At 41.2% G+C, this 15,756-nt stretch overlaps 1 protein-coding gene across 5 annotated transcripts in view; it reads left to right on the forward strand.

Moving 5' to 3' along the window:
• The window catches only part of STARD13 (StAR related lipid transfer domain containing 13), a 246,629-nt gene that overhangs the window by 200,033 nt on the left and 30,840 nt on the right, over window positions 1-15,756 (forward strand). For all 5 annotated transcript variants that reach the window (XM_036455313.2, XM_036455312.2, XM_045588603.1 and 2 more), the window contains exon 4: window positions 3,940-4,003. In XM_036455313.2, coding sequence (XP_036311206.1) covers window positions 3,940-4,003 — 64 coding nt within the window. The remainder of the gene's footprint in view (window positions 1-3,939; window positions 4,004-15,756) is intronic.

Consider the following 15,756-nt stretch of genomic DNA (forward strand, 5'->3'; position numbering starts at 1 on the left):
TAGGTAAACCAATTGTATATCTTCCTACCATGGCATTCTACTCAGCTATTAAAAGGAATTATTGCTGTTAAACTGAACAACATGCATCAATCTCAAAAACATTATACTGAGAAGAAAAAATCCAGACACAAATAGAACACAACATGTAATACCATTTATATGATGAGTAAGAATTGGCAAAACCAATCTATGGATGATAGAAATTAGAAACAGGATACCCTGGGGATGGTGGGAGGGGGTTGTGGTGGTGGGGAGAATTGGCAGTAAAAGAGCACAAGATAATTTTCTGATGTGAAGAAATAGTCTTACCTTGTTTGAGGATAGTTACAACTGCCAAAACTTATTGATTTGTAAAGTTAAGATCTATCATAATGAGAATACTAAAATAAGTCATTTGTCAAAGATGGGAGATTGAACATCTGAATTTGCTTGCTTTTAAATTCCCACTATGGAGACATCATTTACAAAAGCAATTGTTAATACATAGAGAACACTAGTATAAAATTTTCAAAACAGAAACATGAAATGGAGGACCAGCAAGCCCAAGAAATAAAATCTACATGGTCAGTGGAAGAAGTCATAAAATAGATCAGTTTATACTTGAGAATCCTAAAATGCTCAAAAATGGGAAACAAGATTGAAGGTGGGCTAAAAATAAAGGGTTGTTTAAAAGTGTTATGTAAAGCAACTTACCTCCCAAATCTATTATATCTTAGGGTGACTACTCCCCCGCCATCAAAGTTATATGTTTTTTCACTGGAGAGGCTGAAACAGACGTTCCCTAGACTAGGGGACATCAGGCATCGTTGAAGGTGGGATCTCTTTCACAAACAAGGGCTTAAGTGATCATCTATCTACATTCTAAATATTGAAATTATCGGGACTCTTTTATAACTTAGCTCCAGAGTATTAGACAAGTTAAAAAAAAATCTGAGAATCTGAGTTCTGAGAAACGTGATTAGCCTATGATTTAAAAACAAACAATCATGCCCAAACCGGTTTGGCTCAGTGGTAGAGCATCAGTCTGCGGACTGGAAGGTCCCAGGTTCGATTCCGGTCGGGGGCATGTACGTTGGTTGCGGGCACATCCCCGTAAGGTAGGGGTGTCGAACTCAATCAGAGAAGGGGCCAAAATCTAAAATCCAGCCTAAATCGTGGGCCGAATGGTTTACTGAACAGTCATAAACTGTCATTGTGATGGAAACGCAGCGGAGTGCAGTGATGACAGTGCGGTGCGGGCCACATTGCAAGGCCTGGCGGGACGGATTTGGCCCACGGGCCTTGTGTGGTGTGCAAGAGGCAGCTGATCGATGTTTCTCTCTTATTGACGTTTCTAGCTCTCTATTTCTCTCCCTTCCTCTCTGTAAAAAATCAATAAAATATATTTTTTTTAAAAACAAACAATCATTAACAACAAAAAACCCTGCAAATTCAAATTAGAACAAATCAGAAGGCTCTGAAAGTGATGTCTCCAAGGAAATTAAATTAATAGACTACCTGATATGTTTTACCACACTAAGAGATTTACATAATTGGGGAAATTTGAGTTTGAATTTAGGAATAAGTACATAGAAAACTATGAGAACAAATAAACAAATGATTATTACTTCCTGTGAGAGTGAAAAGTTGAGAATGAAAGAAAAAATAATCAGAGTATGATATATATATATGAAAAGTATTTACATGGCCATAATAATAAGGTGACTGGACATCCCACTTTTGGTGGGACAGTCCTGATTTTTAACAATTTGTCCCGTGTCCCGCAGCATTTTTAAAAAGTCCTGATTTTTTGAAAGATTCTTTTAAATCTTTTGGGCATTTTTTAAAATGCCCCAGGATGCGAGACAAATTGTTAAAAATCAGGACTGTCCCGCCAAAAGCAGGACATCTAGTCACCTTACAATAAGCACTGAATATTGATTTAGCAAAAATTATGAAATTGTGACATAAGTGTAGTTAAAAGAGATATGGTAAAGGGAGTGAATATATGGGGAGGTGAATGGGCAGAATAGGTAGTAAAAAAATAAGTCCTCCTCTTTCATAGAAAAAAGTGAATAGATAATGACTTAAACTGAAATTTCAAAAGTAACAATATAAGCATGTTGTTGAGGTAAACACTGGGGAAAAAAAAAGTTTTAAAAGTTGTCTCCAAAGAGTGGTACATGAAAAATGACATGAAAGTTAATGTCACTTTAAATCTTATGTATTCAATAACTATGATTTTCAGAAAAGTAACCAAATAAAAAAGATAACCAAATACCTTTATTATTTTGCAAAGAGAATTTTATGAAATTAGATAGAAGTGGGTTGAAGTGAATGAAAATTGAAACTGTTCTCAGAATTCTGAATAGGATAAGAAGGGATAATTAGTATAGCTGCTTGATTGAAAGATAGGATTAAAGAAAAACTGATACTTTCCCTGATGATGGTTATTAATATAATTAACAAATTGGTTAGTCAGTTTGCTCAAAACAGGAATGAACTTAAAGAAAAGCAATGAGAAGAGTTTGTTGAGGTAAGAGGGAATAAATGAGGTATTGTTTCAAAGTCCCATATGAAGTGGTGGATGTTGAAATCAAAATCGAGGTTAAAGAATTAGCTTTGAAAAATAATAGAACCCTGGCCAGTGTTCTCAGTGGTTAGGGCACTGGCCATACACCTAAGGGTCATGGGTTTGTTTCCTAGTCAAGGGCACATACATGGGTTGCAGGTCTGATCCCTGGCATCAGTCTTGGGAGGCAACCAGTGGATGTGTCCACACATCAATGTCTGTGTCTGTCTCTCTCTCTCTCTCTCTCTCTCTCTCTCTCTCTCTCTCTCTCTCTCTCTCTTCCCTCCTTCCCCCTGTTCCACTTTCTCTAAAAATCAATGGAAAAAATATTCTTGAGAGAGGATTATCAACAACAAAAAATAGAAACATTTTTTATAATGAAGGAAAGGATTATTAGAAGAATTTATGTCAAATATCTTATATTAAGCTGTATTTTCTCATTGGCAGTGATAGCTAAGTCATCTGTTGAGAAACTGGCATCGTTTTTATGATCTGAGATTGGAAACCAATCAGAGAAAAAAAATACAAAGAATGCTGGGTAGCAATTTTGGGAACCTAGGATAAATGGTATTAGCACATGTTACCATAACAAAACACCACAGACTGTAACAGTAGACATTTATTTTCTCAGTTTTAGAAGCTGGAAAATCTACAATGGAGGCACCAGCAGGGTTTGGTTCCTGATAAGGACTCTCTTTCTGACTCACAGACAGCCATCTTCTCATTGTGTCCTCACATGGTGAAGTGAGTGAGTGAGAGCTCTCTGGTGTCTCTTCCCAGAAGAGCAACAATTTTACACCCTATGACCTCACTTTAATTGCTTCTTACTGCAAAACAGTCACACTGGAGGTTAGGGCTTTAACATATGTGTTTGAGGGGGACACAATTCAACCTATAGCATGTATAATTTAGCACTGAAGTTTGAGGTTTTTGTGTTTGTTTTGTTGTTGTTGTTTGTTTTTTTCACTTATATCCAACAGCCAAGAGCAAGAGAGAAAACAGACAGTTGAACTGTCCAAATTTGGGGACTAGCATGGTAAAAGATCAAGGTGGCAAACAAATTGAAAGGCTAGTGAAAGAATGGCTAAAATGAGTATAGGTTCCAAGCACAGCAGAAAGACAGCAGGGAAAGGACCAGGTTTAGATTAGGGAAGTGGGTAGGGACAGAGGTTGGTAGGCTTTGGGGCAGAGACCTCTCAGGTCTGGAGGGTGGAGAGCAAATGGGAACTTTTCTGTAGCAAAGTTTCTATGAGTTCAGTACTTTCTTGGGGCATAATTGATTGTTTCTTCACTTTCAACTTCATTGACAATGAATGAGAATTAACAAAATGGAGATAAAATTTAGGTTCATTAGTGGTAGCAATAATCACATTTTTCTTTTTTTTTAGACGATTAAATACATTGAACAAGTGTGCCTCAATGAAACTTGATGTGAACTTCCAAAGGAAAAAGGTAGGTGTTTACATCTTACTAAGACCGTGGCTATACCAACAGAAGAGTCTTGCATTCATAGATTAAAAACAACATAAGCCTAAGCAAAATTATGAAAGGCCTGACCATCTACATTAATTCTCTAACTATCCCATCTTATCATAATCAGTGAAGATTAAGTAAGTCTGTTATAAACCAGGCCGAGGTCTGTGTGTATCATCATCTTATTTTGCTTTAGTTTTTATCAGATAAAGAAGTAAAAGCTCTTAATTCTTCATGGTAATTTTTCAAGTTTGTTAAGGTGCAAATAATCCACTGCATATGAGAGTCAAATACTCCACAGCTATTAGTAGATACCTGTGAATGAAGAGAATGCTGAAAAGTGTCTGTGGGTCCATACCTAATGTTTTCTACTTCATCTTTCCCAAGGCATTTTGTTTCAGGTGCATTTCCTGATGTATTCATTGCAAGACAGGTTCACCATAGACTATCTCATTTAATTCATTGCAGTAGGGATTCTCTATTTCCTAGATAAATAAAGTAAAACTTGAATAGGTTAAATCATTCACACACGTTCTTTTTTTAACTAGTGGCAAGAGCAGGGTTTCAACCCCAGGCCTGTCTAACTCCAAAACAGAGGCTTCTGACCACTGTGCTGAATAACCTCTTTTTCTCACTGAATTGATCTTTTTAGGAAATTCAGAGTTCAGATGGCTGACTGCCTTTTTTTATTTCACATCCGCAATATGTAACAAATCAAATTTCAGTATATTTTGAAGAAGCAGAGAAAATATTGTAGAGTCAAAAGAAAGTGTTCTTTATCTTGGTCTTCACAAGGAAATCTTTAAACCCATGGATTGTAAGTTACTCCTGAGTAACTTAATGTTTAAACATAACTTTAACTTGAATTTCTGCTCTAAAATAGCACCAAAAAATGCAAATGAATTTTGGTTGACCTAATCTTAAAAACAGTTTGGAGTTTGAGCTATAAATCCAAGATTTAAGTTAGAGGGATAAAATGGTGAAAAACAATATCCAGAGAAATATTAAAACATGAGCTAATTGTCCAGACTAAAGACAAATTTTAAATGTGGGAATTAACATCTCAACTATTGTCTGGCTGAATAGAGCCCTGAGAAGCATACATGCTATTTGAAGTATGAGGGTCAGATGTTTTGATTGTAACAAGAACACATGTTTTTTTTTAAACTGAACGCAGCTAAACCTGAGTGTCTAAAGTGTGTCTAGCCTATATGGCTGCCTATACAGACCTTCAGCTGCAGTGTATACAAAGGAATGTGCCCCAAACTAATGACATGATTTATTTTCAATGAAGTGGGGTAATTCTTACTCTAACACCAGCCTTTCCAAATCCATATTTGAGATAGGTTTGACCAACATTTGTTACACTATTTAAGTGCTACCTTCACAAAAGTTCCCCTGCTTAGCTATAGGCCTCACAAATGCATGCACTTGAATAGAACATTGTAAACTGGGCAGTTATATCCTGAATTTTCAAATGAATAATTCCAACCTGTGGTCTTTGCCTACTTCTGAATCTCAGGAATGACCAGCATCTTGGGCTGTGGTCTGAGCAACTGTGCAGGAGACCCTGTGTGGTGGCACATGTTCCCATGATATGCCCCTTACACAAGTCATAGACTAGTTCTTCATTTTATAATAAACTAGAGGCCCCAAACTAGGTACACAAAATTTGTGCACTGTAGGGGTTGGGGGGGAGGAGTGCAGAGTGTCCCTCAGCCCAGCCTGCATCCTCTCCAATCTGGGACCCCTTGAGAGATGTCCGACTGCCCAGGCAGTCGGACATCACTCTCATAATCCAGGACTGCTCGCTCACAACTGCTCCTGCCTTCCTGATTACCCCTAACCGCTTCTGCCTGCCAGCCTGATCACCCCCTAACCACTCCCCTGACAGCCTGGTTGATGCCTAACTGCTCCCCTGCCAGCCTATTTGCCCCTAACTGCCTTCCCCTGCAGTCCTGGGTCCTTCTCAACTGCCCTTCCCTGCAGGCCCAGTCACTCCTAGCTGCCCTCTCCTGCAGGCTTGATCGCCTCCAACTGCCCTTCTCTGCTGGCCTGATCACCCCCAATTGTCCTCCCTTGCAGACCTGGTCCCTCTCAACTGCCCTCCCCAGCTGGCCATCTTGTGGTAGCCATCTTGTGTCCACATGGGGGCAGGATCTTTGACCACATTGGGGCAGCCATCTCGTGCGTTGGAGAGATGGTCAATTTGCATATTACTTTTTTATTAGATAGGATAGAGGCCTGGTGCACAGGTGGGGGCCAGCTGGTTTGCCCTGAAGGGTGTCCCGGATCATGGTGAGGATTCCCTTGGGGTGACCTGGGCGAGGGGCCTGTGGTGGTTTGCAGGCTGGCCACACCTCCAGGTGACCCAAGCTGAGGCCCTGGTATCTGGAATTTATTATCTTCTACAATTGAAACTTTGTATCCTTAAGCAGAGGCCTAGGCCAGTCAGGGCAGGTGGAAAGCTTAGCTTCCTTCATCTCCCGTGGCAACCATAGCCTCCTGCTCTCTCCAGCTCCTGGCTGCTGCCATTTTTGTTGGAATTTATTCATCTTCTACCTTTGAAACTTTGTAGCCTTGAATAGAGGCCTGCGCCAGCGGAAAGCTTGGCTTCCTCCATTGCCAGGGAAACCCAAGCCTCCTGCCTGATCTCTGTGGCTGCAACCATCTTGGTTGGGTTTATTTGCATATTTGCTCCTGATTGGCTGATGGGCATGGCTGGTGAGTGTAGCAGAGGTGTGGTCAATTTGCATATTACTTTTTATTATATAGGATAAATAAATAAGTAAGTAAGTAAATAAATAAATGCAGAACAGGAATAATAGATCAATTGCCCTGCCAGCTGGTGTCCTGAGCCTCTTTCTGAGAGGTGATCATGGGGTGATAGCACCCCCCACCATCACCACAAATGATCAAAAATAAAAAGTGAAACTTGAGACCCGAATGCCATGTGAAACTTCAATCCATTTTGAATTAGTTTATTTGAAAGCAAACTAAGCCACATTTCCTCTGGCTATGTACCCAATTTAAGCAATCCAAAAAATATAATCTTCATCTCTAATCTGCTAAGACCCAAACATGCATAATTCTGCAGAATATCATCCCTAAATACAATAGCTTATTTGGGCCACAAATATTCTCCTCTCTTTGGGGCTTTTGGGCCTATGAAAGGTCTCTAGGTTCTTGTCCAGCAGTTTGTGTTGGGAGCAAACATTCACACATGCCTATTGTGTCCTAGGCACTGTCCTCATTATTAAGCCCAAATAACAGATATGGAAATTAAAGGGCAGAAAGTTAAGAAATAGCAGAGTCAGAATTTGAACCCCTCCTTGCCTTTCAAAGATCGGTGTCTTGAAATATCTTGGAGCCTGAATGAGACCTGGAAGTGTTTCCTCAGCAAAATATAGTTATCTATTTTTATTGTTGTTTTTAGAAGAGATGTTCCTTGTCATATGTACTGAAGTCCATGATTTATTTAATACTAGAGACCAAATGCACAGAATTCATACAAGAGTAGGCCTTCCTTCTCCCAGCTGCTGGCATCAGCTTCCCTTTGGCTGCCAGCACCTGAGATCAGGGCTTCCTTCTGGCTTCTGGCAGCTGGCACCCACATGTACCTTGGCCTGGCACTTCCATGAAGGCCGCCACTCCTCCTTCCCCCTATATTGATCACCCTCTCAGCAGGTGGCCTTGGCCTCCCTCTGAGAGGTGATCATGGGGTGATGGCACCCAGCACCACCACTACCAATTGCATCGCACCCACCTTGGCTGGCTGGCACCAGTGTCATAGCGTGGTTTTCCGGACAGCCATTCTGCTGTTCGGCCATTCAGTCTATTTGAATATTACGCTTTTATTATTATAGATCTTCATGGACATTTATCTCTGGATTTTTCACAGTGAATGAGTCATGAATCTTATTGCTCTACTTCGCATTTTCTTCTCATTTGATTTTGTCTGAAGAGTGTGTTGAGTTGATCCAAGGAAGAAAAAAAAAGTCTAGATGAGGATAGTGAAGCCTCATTCATACTTAGTAATGAGTTGTGCACTTTTCTCATACATTGAATACCACTTGTAAAGCATGGGGGAAAATGAAATCATACCTGCCTTCCCACAGATAACACCATAAGATTTTTTCCTTGCAGAAGGTTCAAGATTACTTTCCTTTATCTGGGAGAGTTATAGGGAGAATGCATTCTCAATCTTGGCCACAAATCTCACTGAAAGACTTGTAAAGCCCAGCCAAGAGGCATTTCAGGAGCCAATGGACACCAGCTGTCCCCATGCCTCTGGCTTCATGCTCCTCCCCAGGCAGCATTGCAAGTGGCACATTCCTGCTTCTGAGCAGGCAGACCCAGCCACTCAGCTCTAGCTAACTCTAATGGAATATAACTTCTGAAATCTCTATGTAACTATGGATTAGCTGCCCCTTTCATCTGTAGACTCATGTGGATCCTTCCCAGTGTAAAGATATGGTCAAATTTCTCTTAAAAAACAACCAACCAACCAAACAAACAAACAACCTTCCTTTTATAGTGTCTGGTTGGCATTTGTCTCTGAGGAAGATATAATTTCAGCTAAGAATGTTATCTTTTTTATTTAAAAAATAAACATTAGAGCTTCATCTAAATGGAAAACAAGGTACATGCAAGCACTACTTGTTCTCAGAAAAATGTTTCTTCTTCAGTATTTCTCACAAAATCTCCACTTGCTTTTTGACAACATTGAAATTCCCTAATTAGGGTTAGTCTTTATATGATATGACTCCTATTCAAAGTTAATCAGAAACTAGAAACTCCAAAAGGCTGTGTGTTAAATGAGGAAGAAGAAGGGCACATATGTGCCCAAGACTCTTACCTAGATTATCCATGAGAGAGAGGCCTAAGTTTCTAATTTAAATTATCCTAATTAATTAAAGAGTAATATGCAAATTGACCATACCTCTGCTACATTCACAAGCCACAACCACAAGCCAATTAGGAGCAAGTATGCAAATTAACCCAACCAAGATGGCTGCAGCCACAGGGAGAGCAGGAGGCTTGGGTTTCCCAGTAATGGAAGAAGCCAAGCTTTCTGTACACCCTGGCTGGCCTAGGCCTCTAGTCCAGGCTACAAAGTTTCAATTATAGAAGATATATAAATCCCAACAAAAATGGCGGCAGCCAGGAGCTGCAGAGAGCAGGAGGCTTGAGTTGCCCCTGGCAATGAAGAAAGCCAAGCTTTCCACACACTCTGGTCAGTCTAGGCTTACACTCGAGGCTACAAAGTTTCAATAATAGAAGATAGGTAAATCCCAACAAAAATGGCTGTGACCACAGAGCAAGCAGGAGGCTTGGCTCTGCTCAAGGTTACAAAGTTCAATTATAGAAGATAAATAAATCCCAGATACCAGGGCCTCAGCTTGGGTCACCAGGGGGCATGGCCAGCCTGCAAACCACCACAGGCCCCTTGTCCAGGCCACAAGGGAACCCCCACTGTGATTCGGGACACCCTTCAAGGTAAACCAGTTGGCCCCAACCTATGCACCAGGCCTCTATCCTATCTAACAAAAGAGCAATATGCAGATTGACCATCTCTCCAACACACAATATGGCTGCCCCCATGTGGTCAAAGTCCTGCCCCCATGTGGACACAAGATGGCCACCACAAGATGGCCAGCAGGGGAAGGCTGTTGGGAGGGACCAGGCCTGCAGGAGAAGGCAGTTGGGGCTGATCAGGCCAGTAGAGGAGGGAAGTTGGGGGCAATTGAGCCTGCAGAGAAGGGCAGTTGTGGGGGGGACCCAGGCCTGCAGGGGCGAGCATTTGGGGGGTCCAGGCCTGCAGGGACGAGCATTTGGGGGGGACCAGGCCTGCAGGGGAGAGCAGTTAGGGGCAAACAGGCTGACAGGGGAGCAGTTAGGCATCAATCAGTCTGGCAGGGGAGTGGTTAGGAGGTGATCAGGCTGGCAGGCAGAAGCAGTTAGGGGCAATCAGGAAGGCAGGCAGGTGAGAAGTTGGGAGCCAGCAGTACTGGATTGTGAGAGGGATCTCCAACTGCCCATTTTGGCCTGATCCTACTGGGCAATCAGACATCCCTCAAGGCGTTCCAGATTGGAGGGGGTGCAGGCTGGGCTGAGGGACACACAACTCCATGCACGAATTTCATGCACTGAGCCTCTAGTAGTTATCATTGACATTGCGACCAAGGTGGACAGCTACACAAAAACCATGACTAATTTCCACCTTGCAGCAGCCATCTCCTGGCCTGGCTGCCATGGGCATTTTCATAGAGCTGCAATTTTCAAGAGTCCTGGTCTCTATCCCCACTGCATTTCATGCTCCTGTATCTCCCAGCAAATAAGACACCTCCTGGCAGCTTCCTACAGTAGAGCCAAATAAGATAAAAATTACATTTTATTACAGCATTCGTGTACCTGGAGAGTGTTATTGTCTTGAATTGGAGATAACTGCATGTAAATGTCCTAGAACTGTAGGCTATTTGATTTGGAAAGGACCTTCCATCTTTTCCAACCTCAAATTCACTTCATGATTTACTTCTTAGAGCATCCTTCACAAGTCACACAACAATCTAGACCTGATGAGTTCATTACACTGCAAGACAATTTGTTTTATTCTAATCACTAAAGCTAAAAGCTGATTTGTTGTAAAGTTGCCTATCTAATTCCAGCTATTTTTTCTGAAGAGGCACAAAATTCAGATTTTCCCTTTCATATAGCAACCATTTAGTTCTGTCCTCTACACTGAGGGTCAGCCAATTATTCCGCCAGTTTTATAAAGAAAATTGTGTTACTTACTGGTGGGGGGAGGTCCATATCCCCACCTTTGCTTGTGGGAATGGATTTCTTGTTATATCCCAAGAAAAGGAATTTTCGGAGACTCACAGGAGGACAAAATATTGTAGGAAGCTTTATTTCTGTGGAATCAAATGCCTGAGTTTCCAAAGTCCCATTTCCCTTTGCCCAGCCATAAAAGAAGTGTTGCTGTGGCTTCAATAGGGTTAAATTAGAGCCATGGTCCAGAGTTTCCTTTCCATGTTGGAGCAATCCAATACAGCATCAGGCTAGCTTCTCTGTGTTCCCCATTTCAGTCCATTAGTCCATTGCATGTGGGGTCTGCATGGCCAGGGGTTATGGGCAAATGCAAGAGAGCCAAGAACCACAAGAGAGAGCAAGCCCCCTTGTTTAGGGGATTATGTATTGCCCAATTTTCAAAGTGTTGCAGTGATTCTACACATTCTGGTCTGGCCAACAATCTCTGTTTTCAGGTTTAACTAACAGGCAAGTGCCATCCCTATGTCATCCCAACTTCACAGAGCATGCATCTGTCTCCTCTTTGTTGGACCCCTTCCCCCAGTGTTTTGTAGGGAATGGGCCAATGGTTCCCTAGGGAGTGTGAAATTACAGCTTCCTAGTGAAGCTGCCCAAATGACATGCCTAAAATGTTTGGTTTCCCTTTGCTCCTTTTTTATTAACTAGAGGCCTGGTGCATGAGATTTGCACTCTTGCAGTCCAGGACCCCTCGGGGGATGTCCGCCTGCCAGCTTGATCGGGCCTAAACCAGCAGTCAGACATCCTTCTCACAGTGCGGGGCTCTCACAGTCCGGGACCCCTTGCTTCTTACCACGTGCTGGCACCAGAGATGGGAGAGGCTCCTGCCACCTCCGCTGTACCTGCCAGCCATGAGCCCAGCTTCTGGCTGAGCAGTGCTCCCCCTGTGGAAGTTCACTGACCACCAAGGGTCAACTCCTGCATTGACCATCTAACCCCTGGTGGTCAGTGTGCATCATAGCAACAAGTCGTTTTGACATTTGATCAATTTGCATATTAGGATTTTATTATATAGGATAACTAGCTAATTACAAGATAGCAGTTATAGTATATTTTTAGTATCTTTTTTTTGCTACAAGAGCAGAGTCGATTAATTGTGACAGAGAGTACATGGCCTGTAAACCTATAACATTTACTATTTGACACTTTACAGAAAGTTTTCATACCTATGCACAATCGAACAGTTTCTCAAACTGTCTGTGGTGAGTGACTTGTTTTTGTTTTGTTTTTAATTTCCAGTGTGCTATTGACTGAGGTACTTTAGTAAAATTTAATACAAATGAATTAATGACTAGAAATATGAAATTAAAAGAGTTATGGGAAATAGAAGCCTAAATGTCTTATTATTAGACTTAAAAGATACAAAGTTGCATTCTGATAAATACAATCAAAACAAATAAAATAAGTACAAAATAATTATAAATTCACATTTTTAGTGAAAGTGTACATATCGGTAATTAATATAAAGAACTTTAATTGCACTTATAATATTTTTGTTGTTCAACTGTCACAAACAAAAAGTTTACTTTGAGATAGCAATTCCCTATATTAAATGCCTGTACACAGACTTTGATTAGACATATGGCTGTATTTATGACATTGGGTTTCTTGTTTCTTATCTAGTTTAGGTTGGATTGACAACACTATTCTCAGAAAGGAATGTATATCTAAAATTTTGTTTTGTTTTGTTTTAATACTAGTCATTATAAAGAAACCAGTTTCATAGAATATGTTGACTGGAATAAAAAAAAAAGAGGTTTGAAAATATTTCTTCGTACCTTTTTTCAAAATGAAATAAGTGTTTCTATATTTTCAAATTTCATCTTTAAGCCTCCACCATTAGCCAATTCCAACAATTATCCTTTTGTAAAACAATGCCTCCTGTACATTATGTACTTTGAGTTATGGTAGATAAACTAATCTTAAAATGCACGTAATTGTATGTGGAGCTGCTGCACACAGCACCCTTGCTGGCCTGATTGCCCCTCATTGTAACAAGTGTCCATGATCACAAACTTGGATATCCTGGCCTTTCCAAATGGTGACAAACATTCTAATGCTTACTCTCAAAGTCTATATTTATCTCATTGAAGACTGGTAAGTTTTGGGACTGGCAGACTCTGAACCACATTTTGTGTAACACTGCTTTAAAGTTCCTCCTTTCTAAACCAAACTCCAGGTTCTGTCAATCATCCTTCACATTCTGATTACCCATCTCTCAAAATGTACCCCTTCCCAGGTGCCTCTTAATATGTTGCAATTAGAACACAAGCTCATACTTCCTGAGGTGAGTCACCAGTGCACAACACAGTGGAGCTCCAGCCTTCTGAATAATTTAAAAAAATTTTTTATTAATTTAGAGAGAGAGAAAGGGAGGGGGAAAGAGAAACAGCCATTGGCTTCCTCCTTCATAACCCCTACTAGGGATCAAGCCTGCAACCTGGGCATGTGCCCTGACTGGGAATTAAACCTGTAACCTCTTGGTGCATGGGACGATGTTCAACCAACTGAGCCACACCAGCAAGGGCTTGAAATCCATGCTTCTGGTCATGCAAACTAAGCAACTTAGTTTGGTGACTTAGTTTGGTAGCCATATTGCATGGTTAATTCACACTAAGCTTAAATTTGCTACAACTCCCAAAGCTATGAATAGCAACTGCTCTTAAACCAAATTGTTCTATCGCACACATCCTATGGTTGATTTTTAAAGTTAGGTCCTTATATTTTACTTCATGAAATGTCATCTTATTTAGGTTATCTTCTATTCTGTTAAGATCTTTATACATCTCCATGTTGCCAGTCTGTAATAATGACAATTACTTATATCTTGCATTTTGAGGTTTATATTGTATTTTCACATATAATCTCATGTGGGCAAATTGACATACCATGCTTGATGTGCATTATTATCATTTCCATTTTAAAGATAGAAAATTGAGTCTCAAAAAGGGTGCCTTGCTCATGATCACTTAGTGAATTACCTTATATCATCATCTTATTTTAAACACATGAGTTGTACTGGCTCATTCAAGTTATTCTTAAAGTAGGCATAACTTTAAGGCATCCTCCAGACATCATTCCTTAGTTGTGTTCAGTCTTTGGATCATAGTCTGTGCTGGGTTTACCCAACCAGTTGCTAATAAAACTCTCTGTAGCATCCAGCACAGTTAGCCATCTCTGGCATAACAATATCAGGAGAGCCTTTGTCAGCTCCCTTGCCAAAATCCAGACAGTCTATGTCCATAGTATTTTCATGGTACTACACCATTACAATAGGTGAATAAAGTTAGTTTGGTGTTTCTTTTTCTAGGGCATATGACTCCTAGATATTTCCATTTTGCATTTCTAAATGATCAATTTGTTTTTAGTCTGAAAAAATTATCAACCTGCTTAAATCTGATTACTTCTTAACCAATGAGGACAGTTCCACAATTATTATTATGGGGAGTTTGCTACATTCCTGGTAGTCTCCTGGGCCATCCTATATAATAAATAGGTATATTAACCCTCACATCCTCACAAGATGGCTGCCAACAACTAGGCCAGCAGGGGGGTTAGTGAAAGACAACCAAATGACTGAACAATCAGGCTGCGTGGGGTAATCACGCAAATGACTGAACAATCAGGCAGCAGGGGGGTTAGTGAGGGATGACCAAATGACGGAACAGCAGGCTGCATGGGGTGACTAGGCCAGCGATGGGGGAAGTGGGGAGGCATGAGGTTGAGGGGTGACCAGGCCAGGGGGGCGGGGGTGTCGTTGGGGGAGACCAGGCTGACAGGGGAGCAGTTAGGGATGACCAGGCCAGCAGAGGTGGACAGTTGGGGGTGACTAGGCTGGAAGGGGAAGGAGTAAAGAGTGACCAGGCCAGTGGGGGTGGTGGGTAGTCGGCAACCAGGAGGCAGGGAGGGGGCAGTTGGGGCAACCTGTTTGGCAGAAGCTGGCAGTTAGGGGCAACCAGGCTGGCAAGGGGGCAGTTAGGGGCAATCAGGCCGGCAAGGGGGGGCAGTTAGGGGCAACCAGGCAGGCAGGCAGGCAGGTGAGCGATTAGGAACCAGTGGTCCAGATTGTAAGTTGGATGTCCAACTGCTGGCAATCGGACATCCCCCAAGAGGTCCTGGATTAGAAGGGTGCAGGATGGGCTGAGGGGGACCCCCCCCCCAATTGCACTGGGCCTCTAGTGAATGCATAAAAATTTAACTCTAATACAGTATGTTTTTCATACTGTGGATCATGGCCCATTAATGGATTGTCAAATAAATTTGGTGGGTCACAAACATTTTCATTCTTGTTAAATCTTCACCTGAAGATATTTTTTCCATTGACTTTTTAAAGAGAGTGGGATGAAGGTAAGAAGAGAGAGAGAGAGAGAGAGAGAGAGAGAGAGAGAGAGAGAGAGAGAGAGAGAGAGAGAAAAGGAGAGAAAAAATATTGATATGAGAGAGACACATAATTTAGTTGTCTCCTGCACATGCCCCAACTGGTTTCAGGGACTGAACCTGCAACCCAGGTACATGCCCTTGACCAGGAATCAAATCCATGACTCTTCAGTGTGTTGGCTGACATTCTAACCCCTGAGCTATGCCAGCCAGGGTAAAAACAACATTTTTTTTTAAAGGAAACAGACTAAATTAGATTATAAAATATCAGAGTACAACTAAATGAAATAAATCAGACAGAGAAAGACAAATATCTTATAATTTCAACAGAGAACAACTGTTGGAGATGAAGGCATGGATAATAAAGGTGAAGTAGAATAAGAAATACAAACTTCCACTATAAAATAAATAGGTTATGGGGAAGTAATATATATCACAGGGAAGAGTTAACAATAAATGTTATAATAACTTTATAACAGATGGTTACTAAAATTATGGTAATTAGATTGTGAAGTGTATAAATGTTT

This window comes from Pipistrellus kuhlii, unplaced genomic scaffold, assembly GCF_014108245.1.
Source record: "Pipistrellus kuhlii isolate mPipKuh1 unplaced genomic scaffold, mPipKuh1.p scaffold_m20_p_3, whole genome shotgun sequence".
NCBI lineage: Eukaryota > Metazoa > Chordata > Mammalia > Chiroptera > Vespertilionidae > Pipistrellus > Pipistrellus kuhlii.